The sequence below is a fragment of the Tachyglossus aculeatus genome, chromosome 3, assembly GCF_015852505.1.
Source record: "Tachyglossus aculeatus isolate mTacAcu1 chromosome 3, mTacAcu1.pri, whole genome shotgun sequence".
In the NCBI taxonomy this organism is placed as follows: Eukaryota; Metazoa; Chordata; class Mammalia; order Monotremata; family Tachyglossidae; genus Tachyglossus; species Tachyglossus aculeatus.
The window spans coordinates 42031624-42058470 of record NC_052068.1 but is presented as its reverse complement, the minus strand read 5'-3'; the positions used below and the strand labels follow the sequence as shown (position 1 = coordinate 42058470).

Sequence of the window (26847 nt, the reverse complement as noted above, 5' to 3'; positions counted from 1 at the left end):
AGACTACAATATAAAGGAGTAGATACAGACTAGAGGGTCAGACAGTCATTAAATATATACATAAATGCTGTAGGAATAGGGGAGGGGTTATTTTTAAAGTGCTTAAGGGGAACAGACCCAACAGCACAAGTAATGCAGAAGGGTTAACTTAGACAGGGGAGTGAGGGCTTATTCTGTGAAGGCCGCTTGGAGAAGATATGATTTTAAAAGGGCTTTGAAGATGGAGTTGCAAGCCAGAGGGAGGATAATAATGATGACATTTGTTAAGCGCTTACTATGTGTGAAGCACTGTTCTAAGCACTTGGGGGATACAAGATGATCAGGTTGTCCCACGTGGGGCTCACAGTCTTAATCCCCATTTTACAGATGAGGTAACTGAGGCTCAGAGAAGTGAAGCGATTTGCCCAAGGTCACACAGCAGACGTGGTGGAGCTGGGATTAGAGCAAGGGTCAGCAGCAAGAAAGAGGAGTGAAGTGTGATGTTTCTATTGTAAGAGGAGATCGAGAAGGAGAGGCCAGATTGAATATTTTAAGGCCAATTGTGAGGACTTTCTGTTTGAAATGGGGATGAAAAGCCACCTTTAGGAGATTTAAAAGAAGGGAGATGTAGATTGAGCATATTTTTAGAAAAATGATCCATGCAGCAGAGTGAAGTATGGACTGGAAAAATGAGAGGGAGGTCATTGAGGAGGATGATGTAATAATAATAATAATAATAATAATAATAATAATAATGTTGGTATTTGTTAAGTGCTTATTATTTGCCAAGCACTGTTATAAATGCTGGAGTAGATACAAGGTTATCAGGTTGTCCCATGTGGGGCTCACAGACTTAATCCCCATATTTCAGATGAGGTAACAGGCACAGAGAAGTTAAGTGACTTGCCCAAAGTTACACAACTGAGAAGTGGCAGAGGCGGGATTAGAACCCATGACCCCTGACTCCAAAGGCCATGCTTGCCACTAGGCCATGCTGCTTCTCTATAATAATAATAACGATAGCATTTGTTAAGCACTTACTATGTGCAAAGCACTGTTCTAAGTGCTGTATGGTATTTGTTAAGCACTTACAATGTGGAAGTACTTCTAGACTGTGAGCCCACTGTTGGGTAGGGACTGTCTCTATATGTTGCCAACTTGTACTTCCCAAGCGCTTAGTGCAGTGATCTGCACACAGTAAGTGCTCAATAAATATGATTGATTGATTGATTGATTGGAAGGCACTGTGGTAAGCGCTGGGGTAGATACAAGCAAATAGGGTTGGACACAGTCCCTGACCCACGTGGGGCTCACAGTCTCAACTTCCATTTTTACAGGTGAGGTAACTGGGGCAGAGAGAAGTAAAGTGACTTGCCCAAGCTGAGGCAGTATATGACAAGTGCTGTTATCATCATGGTAGTGGTTTGAGTGGAGAAGAAGGAGTACAATTAAGAGACGTTGAGAAGGTAGAACCTAAAATATTTCATGATAAATTGATTGTGCAGGTTGAGTGAGAGAGATGAGTTAAAGAAAATGCCCAGGTTACCGGCTTGTGAGACGGGGAGAAAGGTACTGTTGTCTATTGTAATGGGAAAGTCTGGAGGAGGACAGGATTTGGGTGGGAAGATAAGGAGTTATGTTTTAGATATGCTAACCTTGAGGTGCCACAGGACATTTCAAATAGAGATGTTCTGAAGGCAGACAGGCTTCTAGACTGTGAACCCATTGTTGGGTAGGGACTGTCTGTATATGTTGCCAGCTTGTACTTCCCAAGCGCTTAGTGCAGTGCTCTGCACACAGTAAGCGCTCAATAAATCCGATTGATTCATTGATTGATTGACAAAATGCAAGGTTAGAGAGGGTTAGAAAGGTCAGGGCTGGAGACGTAGATTGAGTAATCATCTGTGTAGTTGATAGTGATCTTTCTCTGAAACTGATGAGGTGTGAAAGTCCCTGATCACACATGGCCCAATAGATAGAAGGGGGACCTGGGAATCAAAAGGACCTGGGTTCTAATTCTAGCTCCACCATTTGTCTGCTATGTGGCCTTGGGCGAGTCACTTCAGTTTTCTGTGCCTCCAGGAGGCCTTCCCAAACTGAGCCCCCTTTTTCCTCTCCTCCTCCCCATCCCCCCAAGACCTACCTCCTTCCCCTCCTCACAGCACTTGTATATATTTGTACAGATTTATTACTCTATTTATTTTACTTGTACATATTTACTATTCTATTTCTTTTGGTAATGTTAATTCTATTAATGTTATTTTGTTAATGATATGCATATAGCTTTAATTCTATTTGTTCTGACGATTTTGACACCTGTCTACATGTTTTGTTTTGTTGTCTGTCTCCCCCTTCTAGACTGTGAGCCCGTTGTTGGGTAGGGACCATTATCTATATGTTGCCGACTTGAACTTCCCAAGTGCTTAGTACAGTGCTCTGCACACAGTAAGCGCTCTGTAAATACAATTGAATGAATGAATGAATGAACATGCTTCTGTTACCTCCTAATTACTGGAGATTAATACTGTGAGCACCATGTGGGACATGGACTTTGTCCAACCTGATTGGCTTATATCTTCCCCAGTGCTTAGTACAGTGCCTGGTGCACTACAAATACCATTAAAAAAATATCATGAAGTTGGGGCTTGAGATTCTAATAAATTGACATCTCTGGGTGGGTAAACTTGATATAATCCTGAGGTAAATTAGTGGGTTCTGGGAATTTTTTTTATAAATCTCTGGAGATTCTAACAACATAGAAAAAATGCAGCGAAGTACAATTCAGATGCAAAAAAATGGAGTACTTCCCTACCAGCTTTTGTTAACAAGGTACTAAGTAGGGAAACGTATGAAGGAACCTCGAGTTTAAAAGGAGAGGTTGCCACTTTATTGGACAGAGATCAAGGAGGGAGGCTTCTCTGTACAATTAGTCCGCAGGGGAAAAGTGGACTACCTAAATCCTTTTTCAAACCCTTAAGGGGTGTCTCATCTTTCCTATCCGTGCTCTGTCTAATTTCTGCTGCCCAATTAAGGTTTTTGAGAGTATATATATTTAACACATTAGCAGCATATTAGCACTTTGAAGTTGTCAGAGAATTTGTCTGGGAAAAGATTTTAATAATCTATATAGAGTAAGGCTGATGTTTTTCCACCATTCACCAAGAGATTATCACAAACATAGAGTTACCTAACCTGGGCTGGGGACAGCAAGGCCAAAGCTCAGAGTCTAAGGTTTTTCCTCTGGTAAGATAGCAGAAAATCTCTTTCCATTGTTTTTGCCAGGACTTTTTGAAAGGTTTTAGAAGCTATATTTTTCCTCAGTAGGGAAAAATGTCTTCTAATTAGGTACGTTAGTTATTCATTCATTCAGTCATATTTACTGAACACATACTGTGTGCATAGCACTGTACTAAGCACTTGGGAGAGTACAGTAAAACAATAAACAGATACATCCCCTGCCTACAACGAGCTTACAGTCTAGAGGGATTGCATTTTAATGGTGATACCACTAATTATATTTTCAAAAATGATGCTACTTCAAATTGATCAGTGAATCATTGTGTGCAGAACACTGTGCTAAGTGCTTGAGAGAGTACAATAAAACAGAATTGGTAGACATGTTACCTACCCTCAATGACCTTACAGTCTAGAGGGAAGTTTACAAGATTGAAGCCTATCCTTGAGAGCAAGCGTGATTGAAGATAGATGTTGACCAACATTCTACTTCTTCTTGTAAGCACTTAAATATTGTACCTCGATATGCTGATGTATTTGCAAGGCCCGTGGCTGTTTTCAAAACTACCTCTTATTATTCTGATCTCTGAATCTTCTTTTGGTGAAGAACCACTTCTCTGAATCTTGCCTGCTAGATTGATCTGTCTACTGCTTTTGTTTTCCAAAGGTTAACTACTAGTGCTTGACTTTATGCTTCACTATGCTATTGAGCAGTTTAGATATACACATCTCCTGGTGTATCTGTCACTCCTAAATATCATCACTGTACCTGTAGCCAAAATTAAAAACTCGAGTGAATAAGCAGCTTTTCTTATAATCAAGCCACTTTTCTCCTCCCTGTTAATCATCTTAAGACTTTTTAGACTGTGAGCCCACTGTTGGGTAGAGACTGTCTCTATATGTTGCCAACTTGTACTTCCCAAGCACTTAGTACAGTGCTCTGCACACAGTAAGCACTCAATAAATACGATTGATTGATTGATTGATCTTAAAATTATTTAAAATTTTTGCTTTTTCTCTTTCTTTGAAGATAACAGCATCTGATGGAGTGCAAGAAAGCCCCCCAGTTACAGTTAATATTCGGGTGATTGATGCAAATGATAACACCCCAACATTTTCAGATATCTCCTACAATGTAGATATTTACACAGACATGAGTCCTGGAGACAGCGTCATAAAGGTAATCTCACATTATTGTCTTTTACACATGAAATACATCAGTCTTTGCAATAATCAGGTCCAAAATGAAAGAAATCAGCATTTGATAGCTATTTAGTGTTGATAGTCTTGCTTAGTGTTAATGTTTAGTTTTGAAAGTGGATCTGTTACTTTTTTTGAAAAATATCATTTCAGATTCCACAGTGTTTCTATTAGTATAGCTGAACCAGAGCACTCAATTTCTGTAGTAAGGTAGGGGATACAATGATAGATTGTCCCCAGGAAATTGCAGACCATGCTCCATTTTTCTTTAGGGAGTGGCACATCTCAGGCAGGTGGAGGACAGTGGGATGATAGGAGAAGAGTTTCTTCATGGGGATCCTGGCAATTTTCCTGTTGGGGCAAGTGGTTTCATGGCAGGCAATTCCTAAGAAATAGAGCAATTAAGAATTTAGCAATATAATGCAGAAAGTTACCCACTCCTTCCTAGAATTTGGTCCATCCAGGAATGAAGAGTGTAGGTTTTTGTTTCCTGCGTGGTTGGATCCATCAGGGATCTATAATATATAGTCACATCTAACTGGATCATGCTTATGGAAGGGAGGGGTTTAATCCCAAAATTTCCATTTAGTTTAGGGTTCTCTCCTCTCTTCTTTTCCTCCCAACCCCTCTATTTCGGTCTCAGAATTAAATGGGATTAAATTGCAGCAAAAAAAGGTTTTGTTTAGCCGTAATGAAGCATTTTCCAATGGCAGGTAATTTAATATTGAAACATTCTCATCAAGAATTCATCCCTGGGTATTGGGCAAGCATCTGCCCAAAGGGTTGGTCAAAAACTGGGGACTGGAAGAAATGAGCTTGGTGGCCATTCTAGGTTTAGAGTTCTAGAATTCTGTATATCTGGAAAATTTTTCCCATTTTTATGTGGAAATGTGTGAGGCACTGAGAGGCTAAGTGACTTATCCAAGGCACACAGCCAGGTGGGATCAAGAATTTATTACTCCTGAATTTCTTGTCTATGGATTATGTAGCTGAGATACACTTAATGTAGATTAATTTAACTGAGCTGCACTTACTTTAGAGAGTGTGGTTATAGGAAGAAAAATGATAGGCTGAGACAGTGGGGGCTCATATTATCAAGTTCAATTTAATTAAGACACTTTTATTTTTGTTTATCTCATTTAATTGGAAATAAACTAAATTTGTAGGGAGAAAAGATAGAAGGGAACTGAAAACTATACCTGCAAAAATTACAGTCATCGGGTGGGTGAACTATACCTGAACGTGGTATGTATTTGCCTAGGGATGCAAAGATCTAGCATTTAAAATCTATAAAAGTTTTATTTTCTATTCTTTTATATTTTTATTTTAAACCATATCTTGTTTTCCTTTGTAAAATATGTATAGAAAAATTTTTGGTTTTATTTTGCAGTAAGAGTGTGAAGACGATTCTGATATTTATGGTTTGGATTCTTTCTTTAACATTATTTTAGCATTTATACGGAAAAATATCTCATGAGTTTTTGTAGTTATATTTAATTTTATTAGATTTACAATTGCAGACCCCACACCCACCCCAACTACTTTTAAAGTTATCTGGCTAAAAAATTGTTTAAAACTATGGAAATGTATAATCAATTTAAGATACATAAAAAGTAGCAAAGCACAGCAAAATGGAAATCTTTTCATTCATTCCTTTAACCATGCAGTGCTTACTATGTGCAGAGCACTGTACTAAGCACTTGGGAGAGTACAATACAACAGTGAACAATAAACACATTCCCTGCTCACAACGAGTTTACAGTCTGGAGGATTTGCTGTAAGTCTTCTTTACATCAAATTAGGAAGATCCAGGATATTATCCCTTGAAGAGAACCACATTTGGATTTTGAAAAGGAATTTCAGAGATAAGGGGATTGGTAGAAAATAAACATTTTATCCATTGCCCTGATACGGAAATCACTGAAGGAATAATACCCCAAATGTAAAAACCTCTTTTTTTCCAGAATATGAGTGATTCAAATTCTTAACAAAAAGCAGCATGGCTCAGTGGGAAAAGCACGGGCTTGGAAGTCAGAGGTCATGGGTTTGAATCCCAGCTCCGCCACTTGTCAGCTGTGTGACCTTGGGCAAGCCACTTAACTTCTCTGGGCCTCAGTTCCCTCATCTGTAAAATGGGGATTAAGACTGTGAGCCCCCCGTGGGACAACCTGATTACCTTATATCCCCCAAGTGCTTAGAACTGTGCTTTGCACATAGTAAGTGCTTAACAAATACCATCATCATTATTATTATTATTATTAATGTGATGACACAATTATATAGTTCTATTTAGCATTTAGAATAGAGATTAAGAATTTCAATCCTAGACTAGTGAATTATTCATTAATTTTGAAATCCATTTGAAGATGGATCCCAAGATGAAATCATATATTTAAACTGAATAATTGATGACCTATATTTAAGGTGCTAGTCTTTAGGGGTATCAGCAGCTTTTAGAGGGTGCTGAACCTAGTTGTTTTGTGGGGAGGCAATGTGGCATAATAATAATGATAATAATAATAATAAGAAGAAGAAGAAGAATAATAGCATTCATTAAGCACTTACTATGTGCAAAGCACTGTTCTAAGTGCTGGGGAGGTTACAAGGTGATCAGGTTATCCCTCGGGAGGCTCACAGTCTTAATACCCATTTTACAGATGAGATAACTGAGGCACAGAGAAGTTAAGTGACCTGCCCAGAGTCACACAGCTGACAACTGGCAGAGCCGGGATAGAGTGCAGGGTTTGGAGTCAGAAGACCTATGTTGTACTCCCACCTCTACCACTAGCCTGCTGTATGACCATGGGCATCCCCCCTCCCAGCCCCATAGACTTATGTACATATCTGTAATTTATTTTAATTTCTGCCTTCCCCTCTATACTGTAAGATCGTTGTGGTCAGGGAATACGTCTGCTAATTGTTAGTGGTACTCTCACAAGCACTTAGTACAGTGCTCTGCACACAGTAAGTGCTCAATAAATACAATTAAATGAATGAATGGAAAGCTCATAGACCTCAGTTTCCTCAATTGTAAAATGGGAATGAGATAGATTGTGTGTACTGTGTGGGACAGGGATTGTGACTAATGTCACTAAAGATGTAGTAAATATTTGGTAGTATAACATTATTGTAATTTTTTAGGCTTTGTGCCCTTTTGAAAGAAAATAATGGCCTAAATAGGGTATCTGAAAAGAAATATATTCCTTTTACAAACCTAAAATTTAGATATATAAACATAGAAGGTCTATGTTTATGTAGGGTCTCAACTAGATTTCACTAGTTACCCTTAAAAAGTGATCACATCTGTTCACACACTATTGATTAGAATAGTTGTGGTGCATATATTCTGCTAAGGAGAATATTATCAAACACCAGCCAGCATTCCACCTAACGTATTTGATGTAAGTCTTTCAGTCAGGTTAGATAGGTAATGCTCTTCTTCTCCTCATTCCAGTTCTCTTAATCAGTTTTCTCTCTCTTTTGACTTTCCTTTCCCATTTGCACCTCATTTTATGTCACTTCTCCTGTTTGCAGTTTATCAACTTCTGAAACTTAGACTCACTCACAGACAAACCTGTTCAAATTCACGAACCCTCTATGTAGACACCCAGACCTGCAAAGATACTCCCAGGCATATTCATATGAATATGCATATCGATACCCCCACATATGTGCTTATGCTGGCACATTCATTCATTCATTCATTCACTTATTCAATCGTATTTATTGAGCACTTACTGTATGTGGAGCACAGTACTAAGCTCTTGGGAAGCACAAGTTGGCAACATATAGCGACAGTCCCTACCCAACAATGGGCTCACATGCAGCATTTCTCATTCACAGATATACAAGCACATGCAGATATGAATTTTCTTGTACAAGCAACATACAAACATGGATGCATTTTCACATCCACACTTGTGGATGTATTTTCTCTTTGAGGTGGGTTGGGGAAAGCAAAAGAGATCCTTTAACAAATTCTGTTGGTCCTTGGCTTTTGGGAGTAAGACATTTCCCTAGGAAGTTTGTCAGAGGAATGGGATTTCATTAGAAACTAGGCTTTTTCTTTTCTTTTCAAAGATTTATTAAGGTGCAACCTGGTTCATTCTCTTATGAAACAGGGAGAGATTGTTTTATTCCATGTTTTATGCAAGGACAGACAATCAGTCTCTCCTCCATTTCTCCTCAGCCCTCAGTATCCTCTATTAGGAATTCTCTGTGGGTGCCTCAGGCTATATGGCTATGGGCCAATGCATTGGTGTGCACTGAAAGTGATTCAGACTTCACATAGAAGCTGTGGGTGCATTCTCCTATGATTTCCTTTCATCACAGCACTCAGAGCACTTTTTGGAGGAAATTCAATCGTTTGGGATCCCAGATTGTTCAACCCAGCCAGTGATTCACTAATTTCTGCACCTGCTAATCAGTCCAGTAGGGAAATGGTGAAGTTGTGCTTCCTCCTTCCTTCATGAAATCATGGTATAATGATAGGTAGGAAGGGCTGTTTTAATCCCCCAAAGTGCGGACAAGAAAGTTAGGTTTAAGTAAGTCTGATCCTGGCAGCTAGCAATGAAGAAAAGGCACATTATTTGGAGATGCGTCGAGGCATTCAAATGGTACCCTAAAGCACAGAAAGAAGAAAAGCACCAGTGATATTGATATTATAAAGGTGGTGTTCTGGTGAAAATGCCCCACTCCTTTTCCCTTCACCTGCCCCTGTCTCCTCCTTGAGCCCTGGACAATAGAGCAGATTGAATGAGACCTCTGATGTCTTTGGCCTTCCTGGCCAGGAGTGTCACTAGTCATCAGAGAAGCAGCATGGCTCAGTGGAAAAAGCACGGGATTTGGAGTCAGAGGTCAGGGGTTCAAATCCCAGCTCTGCAAATTGTCAGCTGTGTGACTTTGAGCAAGTCACTTAACTTCTCTGTGCCCCAGTTACCTCATCTGTAAAGTGGAGACTAAGACTGTGAGCCCCTGTGGGACAACCTGATCACCTTGTAACCTCCCCAGTGCTTAAAACAGTGCTTTGCACATAGTAAGCACTTAGTAAACACCATTATTATTATTATTATTATCATGGTGCTGAAGGCCTATATTCCACGGTGGGGGCGGGGGGGAGCAGGGAGTGTGCCCTGAATGTTAGTGATTGTTTGTGATTCCTGCACTAGGAAGGGAAGGGGTTTACCATGTGGCTCTGAACAGCACCTGTTAAATACTTAAAATTAATTTACTTTTACTTTGCCTTACTCTCTCTAAATGATAAACTCCTGGTGAAGAGGGACTGGTTGGCATTCAATTTAATTCCTCTCCAAACTCTTTGATTGAGTTGTCTGCTCCCACAGCCTCCTCTTCCTCTCCTCCAGTTCTGTCTTTGATCCCTACCAATTTGATCCCTACCAATCTGCTGTTCTCTCACTGGACTCTGCCCTCTATAAGGTTACCAAAGACCTTCCTCTTGCCAATTCTAATCAATGACCTCTATTCTATCCTGATACTCCTTGGCTTCTCAGCTGCCTTCTACACTGTGGATTACCCTCTTCTCCTGGAAACAATATAATAATAATAATAATGGCATTTATTAAGTGCTTACTATGTGCAAAGCGCTGTTCTAAGCACTGGGGAGGTTACAAGGTGACTAGGTTGTCCCACGGGAGGCTCACAGTCTTAATACCCATTTTACAGATGAGGGAACTGAGGCACAGAGAAGTTAAGTAACCTGCCCAAAGTCACCCAGCTGACAGTTGGTGGAGCTAGGATTTAAACCCATGACCTCTGACTCCGAAGCCCAGGCTCTTTTCAACTGAGCCACACTAACCTTGGCTTCACTGACATGGTCCTCTTCTGTTTCTCCTTCTATCTCTCTGGTTACTCATTCTCATTCTCAGTGGACACCTCCTCTGCTTCCCAACCTCTAACAGAGGGAGTCCCTAAAGACTCAGTTCTGGGTCTCCTTCAGTTTTCTATCTACATCCAGTTTCTTGGAGGACTCATTCACACTGCCAGCTTCAAACACCATCTCTATGTGGATGATTCCCAAATCTACATTTTCAGTACTTACCTCTCTCCTTCACCACAGTCTTACGTTTCCTCCTGCCTTCAGGACAACTCCACTTGGATATCCCATTAATACCTCAAACTTAACATGTCCAAACAGAATTCTTCATCTTCCACCCAAACCTTTGCCCTGTTTTTTCCATCACTGTAGGCAGCACTACCATCCTCCCTATTTCATTATTCTTGATTTATCTCCCTCATTCAACCCACGTATTCAATCTATCACCAGATACTTTTGGTTTAATCTTCAAAACATCACTATAATTCACCCTTTCTTCACCATCCAAACTGCCTCTACATTAATCAAAGCATGTATCCTATCCAGGCTTAACAGTACAGTGCTCTGCACATAAGTGCTCAGTAAATATTATTGAATGAATGAATACTCCACCAAGCCTCCTCCATGACCTCTCTGACTTCTGTCTCCACCCACTCCAGGTCATATTTCACTCTGCTGCCTGGATCATTTTTCTGAAAAAAGGTCAGTCCACATTTTCCCACTCCTCAGGATCTTCCAGTGGTTTACCTTCCACCTCCACATCAAACAGAAACGCCCTGTATCAATCTAAAGGACTCAATCAGCTTGCCCCCTCCTATCTTACCTTACTGATTTCCTCCCATAACCCAGAAAACACACTCGCTCCTCTAATGTCAACCTACTCACTGTGATGGGTCACTTCTATCTCACTGTTGACTTCTTTCCCTCATCCTCCCTCAGGTCTGGAATTCCTCCCCCTTCCTATTCAGCAGAGGACCATTCTTGTCACGTACCAAAGTCTTATTGAAATCACATCTCCTACAAGTGGCCTTCTCTGACTAAGCCATCTTTTCACGATATTCCCTGTCCTTTCTTCATAGCCCGGAACATGGATTTGTATCCTAAAGTGCTTGATATTCACCCAGTCATCAACTCTACAGCACTTACGTACATATCCAACTTGTACTTCCCAAGCACTTAGTACAGTGCTCTGCACACAGTAAGCACTCAATAAATATGATTGAATGAATATCCAAAATTTATTTTAATGTCTGTCTCCCCCTCTAGACTCCTATGGGACAGATAGTGTGTATACTAACTCCATGGTATTGTACTTTCCTAAATGCTTATTAGTGTTCAAATGTACAATAATTATGATTGATTGAATGAGCAGCTAATGAAGAGAGAGTGTTGTCTTGTCTTATGCTGCTGAGTTGTCTCTGACCCATAACGACTCCATGGACATCTTTCCTAGAATGCCCGATTCTCCATCTTCAATTGTTCTGGTAGTGGTTCCATCGAGTTTACTTGGTAAAAATATAGAAATAGTTTACCATTGCCTTCTTCCACACAGTAAACTTGAGGCTCCACCCTCAACTCTCTTCCATGCCACTGCTGCTTAACGGAGGTGAGTTTTTGCTTGTAGCAGATTGCCTTCCACTCCCTAATCTTGACCCAAGATAGGAATGGAATGGGTATTTCTCTGCTTGACTCTCTCTGTAGCCGAGACTGGTAGAGAACTGGAAACTCTCCAGGTGCAATCCTGCGAGGGGAGAAGAAAGGGCCCAAAAGAGTAAACAGACATGATACCTCTTTTCAAAGAGTTGATGATCTAGCAGAAGAGAAAGACATTTTTCAAACAATCATGTTTCTTGAGAGCTTACTGTGTGAGTACACTGAACCAAGTACTTTTAAGAATACAATAAAAAAGATTTGGTAGACATATTCCCTTTCCACAATGAGCTTACACTCTGGAGAAGGATACAGATGTTAATTTAAATAAATAAATTACAGGTATGTACATAAATAAATGCTGTGAGACTGAGGGTACAAATCCATGTGCAAAGGTGGCACAGAAGGGAGTGGGAGAAGAGGAAATGAGGACTTAGGGAAGGTCTCTTACAGGAAATATGCTTTGATTAAGGTTTTGAAGGTGGGAGAATGATTGTTGGATATGAAGAGGGAGGGCGTTCCAGGATGGAGGGAGGAGGTGGGAAAGGGACTGGTGGAGAGATAGATGAGATCAAGGTACAGTGATAAGGTTGGCATTTAAAGAACATATTGTGTAGGCTGCAGTAGGAAATCAGAGAGGTCAGGTAGGAGGGGCCAAGGTGACTGTGTGCTTTAAAGCCTATGATAAGGAGTTTCTGTTTGATGCAGTGGAGGCTCTTGAGGAGTGGGGAAATGTGAATTGAATAGTTTTGTAGAAAAACGATCTGGGCAGCAGAGTGAAGTTTGGACTGAGTGGGGAGAGACAGGAGGCAGGGAGATTAGCAAGGATGTTGATGCAGTAATCAAGAAGGGATAGGAAAAGTGCTTTCATTAACATCGTAGCAGGTTGAATGGAGAGAAAAGGGTGGATTTTAGCAGTTATGAAGGTTGAGCCAACAGGATTTGGTGACATATGGAGTATAATTGAGTATAGTTTATGAACAGTTTATAGACAAGCGAAGAAGGAAGGAGGAAAAGGGGATAAATATGTGCACAGAATACGTTCTCAAGTGCTGGAGTCTGTAATCATACATAAGTGTTACAGAGTACATTAATGTTTTGTTGTCACAAATGTGCTGAAGTGCATTGGGGAAATGTAAGATTAATATATTGAGATTGTGCAAGGGTCCTTTTTATTTCAGAAAGGATTTGAAAATGGAGAGAATTGATCCAACCTATTGGCAAAGGAAGGTAGTTCTAGGCAAAGGGAAATTTGTGAGCAAGAAGTTGGTGGTATGAGAGATGAGAAAATTAGTTTGAGAGGATTGAAGTGTGGGAGCTAGGATAGAGAAGTAAATGAAAGTAAATGAAAATAGGCTGGTGGGAAGGAGACAGCTGAATTGGTGCCTTAAAGCCAATGGTCAGGGAATTTATGCTTGACACACATGGGTAAGAGTATGTGTTAAACGATGTTTTTAAGAAAAGTGATTTGAGCAGCTGAGTAAAGTATGAACTTGTAGGTTGAGATACTAGAGAAGCCGCATGGCGTAGTGGATAGAGTTAGGCCTGGGAGTTGGAAGGTCATGGGTCCTAATCCTGGCTTCACAACTTGTCTGCAGCAAAACCTTAGGCAAGTCACTTCACCTCGCTGTGCCTCAGTTCCCTCAACTGTGAAATGGGGATTAAGACCGTGAGCCCCATGTGGGAGAGGGACTGAATCCAACCCGATTTGCATCTACCCACCCCAGCACTTAGTACAGTGCCTGGCACATGGTAAGCACTTAACAAATACTATGATTATTATTATTATTATTGTTATTATTATTATAGGCAAGGAGATCAGGGAAGAGCTGATGCAAGAGGCAGCCAGATTATGGCAGCTAGCTGGCCTAGCATCATGACACTTCAGTTGGAAAGGTTGACACAGAGTCTGGAGATGTTGTGAAGAAAGAACCAGCCATATTTCGTGATTTACTGAATATGTGGCTTGAATTGGAGGGAGGAATAAAGGATAATTCCAAGATTGTGGCCTTGAGAGATGGGGAAGGTGGTGGTGTTTTAAACAGCGGTGGGAAAGTTAGGAAAAAGAACGAATTTGGCAGGGAAGATTAGAAATTCAGATGTGACCATATTTAGTTTGAGGTCCTTGCAGAGAGGGAGAGAAGTTGAGGCTGTCGAGGAATATTTGTAAATTGTCTGCTTTAGTGTGGTAGTTTAAGCCATGGTGTTGTCAAGGGAGTGAATATATGTACATAAACTATGTAAATGTATGTTTTATGTACATTTCCAGGCACTAAATTGCATTGATTGAACTTCATCAACAGCTTCATCAACAGCTTCATTTTGAACAGCTTCATTTCCTTTTTCCATCCTAAGATGAGTTCCAGAATTATTTTAGGATTAAATTAATTCAATGATACATTTTTATTTCATTTTGAGAGGAAAAAAAATTTCTGAGCTTTTTGCATCCATGTCCATTTCCGTATTTGTTTAACCCCAGCTATTTCATGGTTTAAATTTCAATCATAGGCTCTCTTAGAACATCTTATTCATTTATAAAGTGTGTTTTATGTCAAGTATGGGTAACATCTTCAGACAAATATGAAGGGGTCACTCCATCCCAGATCTAGAAATTGACAGGATGAATGTTCCATCCAAAAATCTGATGTGTGGTTTCTGAACAAGCAGTGGAAGTTCTGAGGTTCATCTGTCAATGAGTACATTTTACTCAAAATTAGTAAGCTGTGTTCATTTTCTTCGCTTGCTTAAAATGCATTGGAAGGATTAAATTTTAAAAGTAAAATAAATTAAAATACAAATTGAGTGTAATCTGTCAAACTCACACTACATCTGGGATATTTTTAGAGTCCTAAGCAGTTTATAAATAATGCTTATACGAAAAGGGCTTAATCATGTACATCTTTTGTAAATTTAAATGAACTTGACTGAATGCTAGTTCATAAAAGTGTGGATCTCAGAGAAACGGGCTTTTTTGTTTTTGTTTTTTTTATTCATGCCATGGAGTAGTAGTATGATTTATAAACCTAAGTATTTAGTATAGTGCTCTGCACATAATAAGCAATCAGTAATATGACTGATGATTGATTAACTTCAAGTAAAAAATGAATGGTCCTCACCAGGTTTAAGCAATAGTTGATTTTGGAATGCTTTTACTTTCTATTTTGAAGACAAAATTACTGTGAAAAATTAACTACAAGATCCTATCAGGTCCTGGGCATATGTAGTTAGGCTCGACTCCGCTCTCTCATTCACCCCTCACATCCAAGCCATCACCAAAACCTGCCAGTCTCAGCTCCGCAACATTGCCAAGATCCGCCCTTTCCTCTCCATCCATACCGCTACCCTGCTCATTCAAGCTCTCACCCTATGCCATCTGTACTACTGCATCAGCCTTCTCTCTGATCTCCCATCCTCGTGTCTCTCCCCACTTCAATCCAGACTTCATGCTGCTGCCCGGATTGTCTTTGTCCAGAAATGCTCTGGGCATGTTACTCCCCTCCTCAAAAATCTCCAGTGGCTACCAATCAATCTGCGCATCAGGCAGAAACTCCTCACCCTGGGCTTCAAGGCTGTCCATCACCTCACCCCCTCCTACCTCACCTCCCTTCTCTCCTTCTCCAGCCCAGCCCGTGCCCTCTGCTCCTCTGCCGCTAATCTCCTCACCGTGCCTCCTTCTCGCCTGTCCCGCCATCAACCCCCGGCCCACGTCCTCCCCCTGACGTGGAATGCCCTCCCTCTCCCCATCCGCCAAGCTAGCGCTCTTCCTCCTTTCAAGGCCCTACTGAGAGCTCACCTCCTCCAGGAGGCCTTCCCAGACTAAGCCCCTTCCTTCCTCTCCCCCTCGTCCCCCCTCCATCCCCCCATCTTACCTCCTTCCCTTCCCCACAGCACCTATATATATGTATATATGTTTGTACATATTTATTACTCTATATATTTATTTTACTTGTACATATCTATTCTATTTATTTTATTTTGTTAGTATGTTTGGTTTTGTTCTCTGTCTCCCCCTTTTAGACTGTGAGCCCACTGTTGGGTAGGGACTGTCTCTATATGTTGCCAACTTGTACTTCCCAAGTGCTTAGTCCAGTGCTCTGCACACAGTAAGCGCTCAATAAATATGATTGATTGATTGATTGATTAGGCTTTTCAATATCAAATGTTTTAAAAGATTTTTTTTTCTTCCGTACCAGCTTTTACTCCTTTCAGAGTCACACCTGGACAATTTCCAGTGCTCTATCAGTCTCGACTACAGGAGGGAGAGTCAAGCAGAGGCCTACCCATTCCAAACCTAGCTTGGTTAGTGGCTAGTGAGTGGGAGGCAATCTGCTACAAGTCAAAACTCCCCTGTGCTGGGTAGCAGCAGCTTGGGAGAGATTTGAGGGTGGAGACTTAAGGTCAAGGAGACAATGGTTAATCACTTCCACATTTTAACTAAGAAAACTCTATGGATCCACTACCAGAACAATTGCAGATGGAGGCAGGGTGTTCTGGGAGAGATGTGTCCATGGTGTCACTTTGGGTCGGAGACGACATGACAGAAGACAGTACAATAATGTACTGTAATGTAATGTACTGTATTATTATGACAGTACAATAATAATAATAATGGCATTTATTAAGCGCTTACTATGTGCAAAGCACTGTTCTAAGCTCTGGGGAGGTTACAAGGTGATCAAGTCGTACCACTGGGGGCTCACAATCTTCATCCCCATTTTCCAGATGGGGGAACTGAGGCACAGAGAAGTTAAGTGACTTGCCCAAAGTCACACAGCTGACAATTGGCGGAGCAGGGATTTGAACCCACGACCTCCGAGTCCAAAGCCTGTATAAGACAAGACAAACTTTTAAGAATTTTTCTCCAAAGAATTTTTATTCAGGGGATCTAGTGTTTCAAATTACCTTCTTTTTCGTATTTAAGTAACCTTATTCATTTATGCCTTTGTGCATTCCCTCAACTTCAATTCACATTGTCACAGTGTAACCTGGAGCGATCCAAATTATATAATTAAATGCTTCTTCCCTAACAATTTTCATGATTTTTATTTACCCTTTTTTTGACCTTGCTAAAGAGGGGGAAAAGTTGAGGAAACCTATTTTTACTACTATAACAAAGTTCTTAGTAACCATTCTGGACTTCGCAGTGTTCCAAGGAATTTCACCTGCATAAGTGTATATGTAGTGACTGATTAGAAAAACATGTTCTAGATTTTAATAGAATTAGCTCTAAAAAGTTGGTTTAACATTCCCCACAAATTTGTTCTTTGGTTATTGTAATTGTACTCTGCTCAAGATGCGCCCCTCCCACCCCCAGCAGTCGATTACTTAGTCTTTCCTACCTGCATGGAACTCCTTCACCATGCTGTTCTGCCGAACTATGAATCTACTCCCAGGCAATCAATCAGTCGCATTTTTTGAATGCTTACTGTGTGCCGAGCACTGTACTATAAGCACTTGGGGGTGTACAATGCAACAGAGTTGATACACATGTTCCCTCCTCACAAACATTTTACAGTCTAGAGAGGGAGACAGACATTGATATAAACAGACCAATATGTACATAGGTACCATGTTCTCTGACACTGTTACCTTCTTGAAAATGCATTCCCTGAGCAATACCCCACGTTATGGTCACGTTACCTGATTAGATATTTTGGCACGTCTTAACAGATATTCTGGTCAGATGGAGTAAGATAACTGGCATTTTGGACTCACTAACACCTACCCAAGGATGAAGGACTCCTAAACTTTTTAGCTCACTTGTTTTTTGATTGAACAGCAAAGAAATCTCAAGCTCGTGCTCTTGATTAGTTTGAAGAATGATAAATAGTAATACAACCATGCACAGACACTTTCCTCCTCTCCAGTCACTGAGATTATATTCCTGAATGTCCCCACAATTGATAAAGTCATGGTTTGTATGACCCAAAGGTTATAGTATGGTGAGTTTGATTCTGTAGATTCACCCACACCTGATATCTGTTAACAATAAGTAACAATAATAATTGTACTGTTAAGTGCTTACTGTGTGTCAAGTTCTATTCTAAACACTGGGATTGATGCAAATTAATCAGGTTGAACACAATCCCTGTCCCACATGGGACTCACACTCTTAATCTCCATTTTACAGATGAGATATCTGAGGCCCAGAGAAGTTAAGTGACTTGGCCAAGGTCACATGGCAGACAAATGGCACAAACGGGATTAGAACACAGGTCCTTCTTACTCCCATGCTGTATACACTATCCTATTCTCCATTTCACAGTCAACTGAAGTCCAAAATATCATTTCACAGGAGAAACAGAGTGGCCTAATGGATAGACCCTTTGTCGGATAGACCCTTTGTCTGGGAGTCAGAAGGACCTGGGTTCTAATTCTGACTCTGACACATGTCTGCTGAATGACCTTGGGCAGGTTACTTCACTTCTCTGGGCTTCAGTTACCCCATATGTAAACTGGGGATTAAGATGGTGAGCCTATCTATCTGCCCCAGCGCTTAGTATAGCACCTGGCTGAACAAATACCATTATTATTGTGCCACGTTCTTCACATTCTAGATAATCTGACCATTTCACTTTGTTATCCAACGAAATCACTTTCTTTGGCTTCATCACAGTTTGTTCCTTTACAAGGGTTTTTAAGCGAAAACCCTTAAAAGCCGTTGATTAAGGACAAGGAAATCAGCATAAAATGTGAGGAACTGAGCCTGGATCCTAATGAGCAAAGCACAATGCAGTGGGAGCATGAAATGGCAGGTTAGAGCATGGATGATTTCAAATGATATGTTAGAAATATTAGGGGCCACTCCAATTATTTAAAACTGTGAACTAGGTAGGTTATTCGATATATAATTTTAAATGTAACTACTATGAGCCATGATGGGCCAAACCATGGTACAAAATTGGTTTTTGTTAAAAGGCAGATTAGTTTCCTCCTAACATTTATTTATTGACTACTCAGGAAACTTAATTTTCTCTGAACGTTCCTGAATAATAAATAAAGAAATGTTATGAGAGTGGCTTTATACCAAATTATTCAGTGAAATACCTTCAGGAGTGGAATTAGAAAGAAGTCCAAAAAGGCGTTTTCTTTGTGGCCTTTTATTTTAATGCTACAGACCTTCTACGGACTCTACCCATAATCCAGAGGACCCCTGCAATATTTCTAGTTTCCTCTGACAATTGGTTTGTGATGCTTCTATATCCTTATAAAGGCAAAGACTCATTTGTTATCAATTTTGAGTGGATAATTCAATAATAAAGTTCGAAGTTTTTTTTTTTTTATTTCGAGTAGCCGTCTAAATTAGTTCAGTAGGGTAGCATTGTCATGAAAGGAGGCCAGCATACTATGTCCTTCTATAGGGCAGTAACATATAGTCTGTGATTCACTGCTAATTTCAGATTGAAAGGATAAAGGCAAACAAATGAAATGGTTTCTAGATGTAATTCATATACTACATCCCTTGCCACCCCACAACACTTATGTATATATGTACATATTTATTATTCCATTGATTTTATTGATGATGTGTATATATCTATAATTCTATTTATATTGATGCTATAGATGCCTGTCTACTTGTTTTGTTTTGTTGTCTGTCACCCCCATTCTAAACTGTGAGCCCATTGTTGGGTAGGGTTGTCTCTGTTGCTGAATTGTACTTTCTAAGCTCTCAGTATAGTGCTCTGCACACCAGAAGTGCTCAATAAATATGATTGAATGAATGAGTACTTTCTGCAGATATTGTATATCTTTATGTAGTTGTCTCTCTAGGGTCTGTTGAGCACCTCAGTGATATTGTGCAGTATCTATACAGGAAAACCTTTAACTCTGCTATGTATCTTGGTGAAGGATATACCATGATGCAGCTCAGTTGCAGAACAATTAAAGACTAATGGCTCAATATGCAGGAAGGTCACCTTTAATAATAATAATGGTATTTTTTAAGCGCTTACTGTGTGCCAAGCACTGTTCTAAATGCTGGAGTAGATACAAGGTCATCACGTTGTCCCAAGTGGGGCTCACAGTCTCAATCCCCATTTTACAGATGAGGTCACTGGGGCCCAGAGAAGTTAAGTGGCTTGTCCAAGGTCACCCAGCAGACAAGTGGCAGAGCTGGGGTTAGAGCCCACGACCTCTGACTCCCAAGCCTGGGCTCTTTCCACTAAGCCTCTTTACTCTTACCCCCAAAATGACACTCTCAATTCATGAGGCAAAACATTAGCAGCACTTTCTTGTTATATTTCAGCTTTTTATTTCCTAAAGCCCCATGAATCTAGCCCATCCACATCTTCACCTATCTGGGCATGGAGCCAGCTTCCTCATCTCCTCCCCTGTGAAGACCCTTCCCCTTTAATTCAGTGGGTCCATGACAAGGGGTCAGTTTGCCTAAAAGGCATTTGGTTGGATGACTAATTTGTCTGGGCATCCTAACCACTCTATCAATCCTTTGTAGAAAATGTTGCATCATAATCCAATATGGCACTGCCTGGGTCACTTTCATTCATTCAATCGCATTTATTGAGCTCTTACTGTGTGCCAAGCACTGTTCTAAGTGCTTGGGAAGTACAAATCGGCAACGTATAGAGATGGTCCCTACCCAACAATGAGCTCACAGTCTAGAAACTTCCTCCCGATCTTCCCAGAGAGTCTCACTTCCCTCTTCTTCGCACCATCCTCTGGTCATAATTTAAAAGATAAAGACAGCCAATCAGAAGTCACTATAAACTTCTCCTTTATCACATCATTTTGAAGGATTTCACCTAATTAACATGCTGTAGCACAAAACGTGCCAGTCTATCCTGAAACCAGTTCATCTCCTGAGTTTTCCTCATAATAATTGTTATTAATAATGATAATAATATGTGTTAAGCAGAGAAGCAGCGTGGGTCCATGGAAAGAGCCCGGGCTTTGGAGTAAGAGGTCATGGGTTCAAATCCCGGCTCTGCAAATTGTCAGCTGTGTGACTTTGGGCAAGTCACTTAACTTCTCTAGGCCTCAGTTCCCTCATCTGTAAAATGGGGATTAAGACTGTGAGCCCCACATGGGACAACCTGATCACCTTGTATCCCCCCAGCACTTAGAACAGTGCTTTGCACATAGTAAGCACTTAACAAATACCATCATTATTATTATACGATTATTATTATTCTCTGCCAGACACTGTTCTAAGCACTGGGGTAGAAACAGAGTAATCAAATTGGCTGCAGTCCCTGTCCCACATGGGGCTCACAGTCTTAATCCCCATTTTACAGATGAGGTAACTGAGGCACAGAGAAGTTAAATGACTTGCCCAAGGTCACATAGCAGACAAGCGGCAGAATCGGGACAAGAAGCCAGGAATTTCTGACTCTCAGTCCCATGCCCTGTCCTCTAGGCTAGGCTCTAAATTCCTAATTCCTGTTTACAGAGCACTGGGAATTCTACAGCAATAAAAAACACAACCTCTGTCCTCAAGGAATTTACTATTTAAGAGGGTAAACTATGCCGCATGAGAAATTACATTGCAAGTTGAAATAATTTAAATTACTCCATGTATTGGATAATGGGTGTATGATCTTTGGTTTTTTTATTTTATGTTGTCCTATAACCATCTGGAGTTCTCAGTATTTTCACATCCAATGGTATATATTCCATATTTCTGTTTTAATATTTGAATAATACATTTGCAAAGTAGTACATCAGTGATTTATCAGCAGATATTCTGTGATGCGTGTATGTTATGAAGTTCTTGTTAATGGATATGAGAAAATGATTGAAACATCTTTTAATTTGTTGTTAATGTAATCTAATTGAATATCAAATTGATAAATATAAAACATAATCAAATTATGTTGGTCTATATTTGACACGGCAGTGGGTATTCTACTGTTAGATTATCTCTTTAGTTTAATAAGATATTATCATAGATGAAATAATAATTTGTCTATTACTGTGCTTACAAATACAGATTTGCTGGTGGGTTTTTTTTTCACGTTTTCCATTAGAACAACTTGGATTTTATTAAGGCGATCCATTTTTACAATTTCAAGGGTCATTCGGTATGCACCTAGCTGTGGTAAAGCCCGAATAAGATTTCATTTCAGATTATTTGGGCAGTTAAAATGCTTAAAATTAAATTACATTTCCCGATGAAATAAAACCCATTTTTCTACATGCATTATTAGTTGTTGGTTAATCATATGTGCTGTGGGTTGTTTCTTTTATTAAGCATCTTCTTTTCTTTTCTGTGCCCCACATCATTTGGGTCTCCCGGTCTCAGTCTGTGGGGCAGTGGTGTCACTATCCTCTTCCACTACTTCTTTTCATGTCTCTGTCTCCAGTCTATTTGCTTTGTCACATTCATCGCTGCTTCACCTTCCATCTCCTTTCCCTGCCCTTACCTTCCTGACATGATGAATGGTAGGCTGACAGAAACACCAAGAAGCAGCTAGAAAGTTGATTCTTTCCTGCAGAGAGTCTGGTTTAAATAGTTTTCCCCAGCCTACCTCAGTCTGACAGACGCGTGGTTTCATAGCGCTCGTTCGTTTGGTGAAGAGGATTTGTTGGTTAATTAGGAAAGTAATTTCTGTATTATATGCAAACCCAGTTTCCTTCATTCATCCAGGGTTCATCAAATTCAGTCAGGCTCAAATTCACACCACTATTTTGGCAACATATTCTGCTGTCATAATGTTCATTAATTACTAAAATCATTAGCCCCTAGTGCTATTAGTACTACTGTATTCTACATCACAAGTGTTTTGATATAAAACTGAATGAATCTTTGACATCCTCCTACCCATAGTCTGGGCCCCTACCACCAAAACTCCCCCCTCCCAACCCCACAACACTTATGTACATATCTGTAATTTATGTAATTTATTTCTATTAATGTCTGTCTCCTCCTCTGGACTGTAACCTTGTTGTGGGCAGGGAATAAGTTTGTTTACTGTTATATTGTATTTTCCCAAGCACTTAGTACTGTGCTGTTCACACAGTAAGCCCTCAATAAATATTATCAAATGAATTAATGAAAACCAAAGGGAATGAAAAAAAAGCTATTAATTTGGGCCAAACTCAGAAAAATCCTGTAAAAGTTATGTCTGCAAGAGAAGCAGCATGGCTCAGTGGAAGAGCATGGGCTTTGGAGTCAGAGGTCATGGGTTCAAATCCCAGCTCTGCCAATTGTCAGCTGGGTGAGTTTGGGCAAGTCACTTAACTTCTCTGTGCCTCAGTTCCCTCATCTGTAAAATGGGGATTAAGACTGTGAACCCCACTTGGGATGACCTGATCACCTTGTATCCTCCCCAGCGCTTAGAACAGTGCTTTGCACATAGTAGGTGCTTAACAAATGTCATTATTATTATTATTATTATTGTTGTTGTTGTTGTTATAAAATGTTTACTAAGGAGCCCTCATTTTAGATTGGGTTGGGTTGTGTGTTTCATTACCACAAGCCTCATGAACATTCATCATCAGTGAATTCTGAAAAATGCCATGCAACAAAGAAGTACAGGGAAGGTAGAAATGTCTGAATCGTCTTGCTTTCATTCATTCAATCATATTTATTGAGCGCTTACTGTGGGCAGAGCACTGTACTAAGTAATTTCCATGTCATAGGAATATTTTTATCTTGATAGATTACCTTATATTTTTGTGGTTTGAATTTAGTTTGTCCTATTTTTTCTATACTCCTTTGATCCTTTGCCTTGTGTTTCCATCTTCCCTGGATTTCAGCTTGTTTCCCACTTTAGTGTGTTTCGTGTTTTAGGGAATTATTTTTCTCTTCCCCATCAGTGTTATTAAGGAAAATGTTAAATAGCACCAGACATATTACTTATCCCTGCAGCACCTTCCTAGACTTTTCCTCAACTTGTAACATAATGTATCATTAAATTCCACCAGCCAAATCCATGGCAATATGATTCAGTTTGTAGTCATTTTAAAATTATTTCCTAGTTGCGCATTCATTAACTACTTTATTTAAATCAAAATAGGTTATGTTTCCTTTTCACCCTTAATGCATTAATTTTCTCATTTTAGCCATTTACGAAAGTGAATAAACTTGCTTGGAGTGATTAGCTCTCTGTAAGCTCATCAGTCAACCTCTTCTACCTTCAGGACTGTCCTTGTCTTGTGTGTCTGAGAATTGTTTCATTCACCATTTCCCTTTTAAAAACCACATCTGTCCAACCCTTAACATTCATTCTCTTCTTCTGGAGCTCAGTTTCAACTAATGCCAGTCTCACTTGTTTCTTTCTCTGAGCAGTTCAACAGGCACCTAAGTTATTGTGTTTATTAGCACCTGCTGAAATTTATCCTTTTCATGCTTGGGGTTATAATTGAAACTAAAGTATAAAATGTATTGAAATAATTCCTTACATACTGATGAACTTAAAAAAAGTAATTGAAAATGTGTAGGTAAGACTTTTTTAAACCACAGTCATAATCAAAAAGCGTTAAAAGTTTATGGTAATAATAATATTTAATTAAGTGATATGTGCCAAACACTGTGCTAAACACTAGGGTAGATATAAAACAATCAGTTTGTCCCACATGAGACAATAAATATATTTCAGAATGTTGAATTTCCTTCTTTTGTCCTTTTTTATGTTAAAGTGAAAATAAGTGCCCAGGTAAAAGACATTTACTTTTTTCTGTTCAAAAAATTTGAAATTTCTGAAAGTTATGGTCATGCGTATGTAGCCTCATAATTCAAGAGACCACCATCATTCAAGATACGCAACGTGAGAAAAGTTTCCTCTGCTCTCTGATTCTTTTTTTCCTTCAAAGCCAGATCCTTTGTTGAAATGAAAATTTCAATATGGTGAAAGGTTGAGTCCCAAGAGGATTTATGTTGTGATTTTCAATTCCAGCTCACTGCAGTAGACGCAGACGAAGGGTCAAACGGGCAGATCATATACGAAATCCTGGCTGGGGATCAGGGAGACTTCATCATCAATAACACCACGGGTCTTATCAGCATCGCTCCAGGAGTTGAATTGACAGTAGGGCGGTCCTATGCTCTCACTATCAAAGCATCTGACAATGCTCCTCTTGCAGAGAGAAGGTAATTTATATTATAATAAAAAGAGTATTTTTTTAGCTTATATTTAGCTTAGTTATTAAATCTAACAATACCAGCGTGCTATTTTTGCTAACCGTCTAAATTAGATCAGGAAATCAAAGAGGACTGTATTTTCTACTGGCTAATATGCTGTAAAAAGAGCAATAAAACAATCATAAAACTACATAAAATTTAAAATAAAATTAACCCCTTTCATGCACTAAGCTCCATGGGATTGAATTCAACTATTGATCTGGATGGAATGCAAGCCAAAAAAAAAGGCATTCATTTTTCATTTTTTAATACAATGCAGGGTAATTCAAAGGGAGAGGAAGTGTTGTGTCAGTCAGGGGGATTCACAGAAATGTCTCAGAGTTCAGATGCTACATAAAAATTCCCCTGGAGGAATTTTCTCCCTATCTTTCACCCTTTAAGGATAATCTCCTGGTATTTCTTCTTTTCACTTTCCCATCAGGATCAATGAAGCACCTTTTTTCACACATTGTACAGTTTTCCTCTGCCTTCCCCAAGTCACATGGCTCCCTGGCTTTAATTAACTTATAATCAAGCAGTATTATTTATTGATTTCCTACTGTTTTAGAGAACTGTATTAAGTGCTTGGAAGATTATGATAGAATTGGTAGCCATGATCCCAGCCCTCAGGGAGTTTACAATAAATAAGAGCTCACCGTGGGCAGGGAACATGTCTATATTGTACCCTCCCAAGCGATTAGTACAGTGCCCTGAACATTGTTGGAGTTCAATAAATAAATCAGTGATTGATTGATTGATTGAATGTTGTGGACTTTTGTTATTCCAGAAGGCAGTATCTACAGTGGGAAACATTTATTCATTCAATCGTATTTATTGAGTGCTTACTTTGTGCAGAGCACTGTACGAAGCGCTTGAACATCTTGGAAGGATGTCAGGATGGGAAGTCATCACACTGGGTCTTTCAATAGTCCTTTGAGAGAATGTTCTGGGCTGGTTAGGCTACTGCTCTGACCTGGATATTGCATTACAAATAATTTTATAGTCTACAATATGTTGAGATACATATATATATATATATATACACACACACACACATATATATATACACAATAGAGAAGCAGCATGGCTCAGTGGACTCCCAGCCCGGGCTTGGGAGTCAGAGGTCACAGGTTCTAATTCTGACTCCACCACATATCTGCTGTGTGACCTTGGGCAAGTCAATTCCCTTCTCTGAGCCTCAGTTACCCCATCTGTAAAATAGGGATGAAGACTGTGAGCCCCCTGTGGAACAACCTGATCACTTTGTAACCTCGCCAGTGCTTAGAACAGTGCTTTGCACACAGTAAGCGCTTAATAAATTCCATTATTATTATTATTACAATAGAATCTGCTCCAACTATTCCCTACATGAACTGAAACTAAGGAATCCCCAACAACTCTCTTGGTCCCAGCCAGCTACCTTGTGGCCTGCCGTCCAGGTAAAAGGGAATATAAAACTATCCTGAATGTTGCAGAATATCCTGGTTATTGGCATGCTAATTCTACAGCTTAGAGAGAGTATTCTAATAATTTAAAGAGTTGTTCGTTCATCCAGGGGATCTATTCAATTAACCTTGTAATTGGTGCAGATTTCCCTAGGGATACTCATTTTCAGGATAATTCAGCAGGCTTTCATTGAGGTATTTGTAATTAGGTGTGAAATCCCTTATGACTTCACTGCTGCACTGAGGGATAGCAGATGAACAGAGTTCTCCTTGTGGAACAAATATGACTACTTAAAGCAGTGTCTACAAGATAAAAGGAGCCTTAATCCACCAGAGAATTGGCAAAGAGTCTGGTAGTCTGGAACAAATTTTATTTGAGCTGTGATGTATTATCCTACTGTGGGAGGTTGGAGGTGGGTTTATAA

At 39.8% G+C, this 26847-nt stretch overlaps 1 protein-coding gene across 1 annotated transcript in view; it reads left to right on the top strand.

The window, feature by feature from the left end:
* The window catches only part of PCDH15 (protocadherin related 15), a 702056-nt gene that overhangs the window by 367448 nt on the left and 307761 nt on the right, over window positions 1–26847 (top strand). The window contains exons 12-13 of the mRNA XM_038743373.1: window positions 4244–4393; window positions 24754–24947. Of these exons, the coding sequence (XP_038599301.1) occupies window positions 4244–4393; window positions 24754–24947 (344 nt within the window). The remainder of the gene's footprint in view (window positions 1–4243; window positions 4394–24753; window positions 24948–26847) is intronic.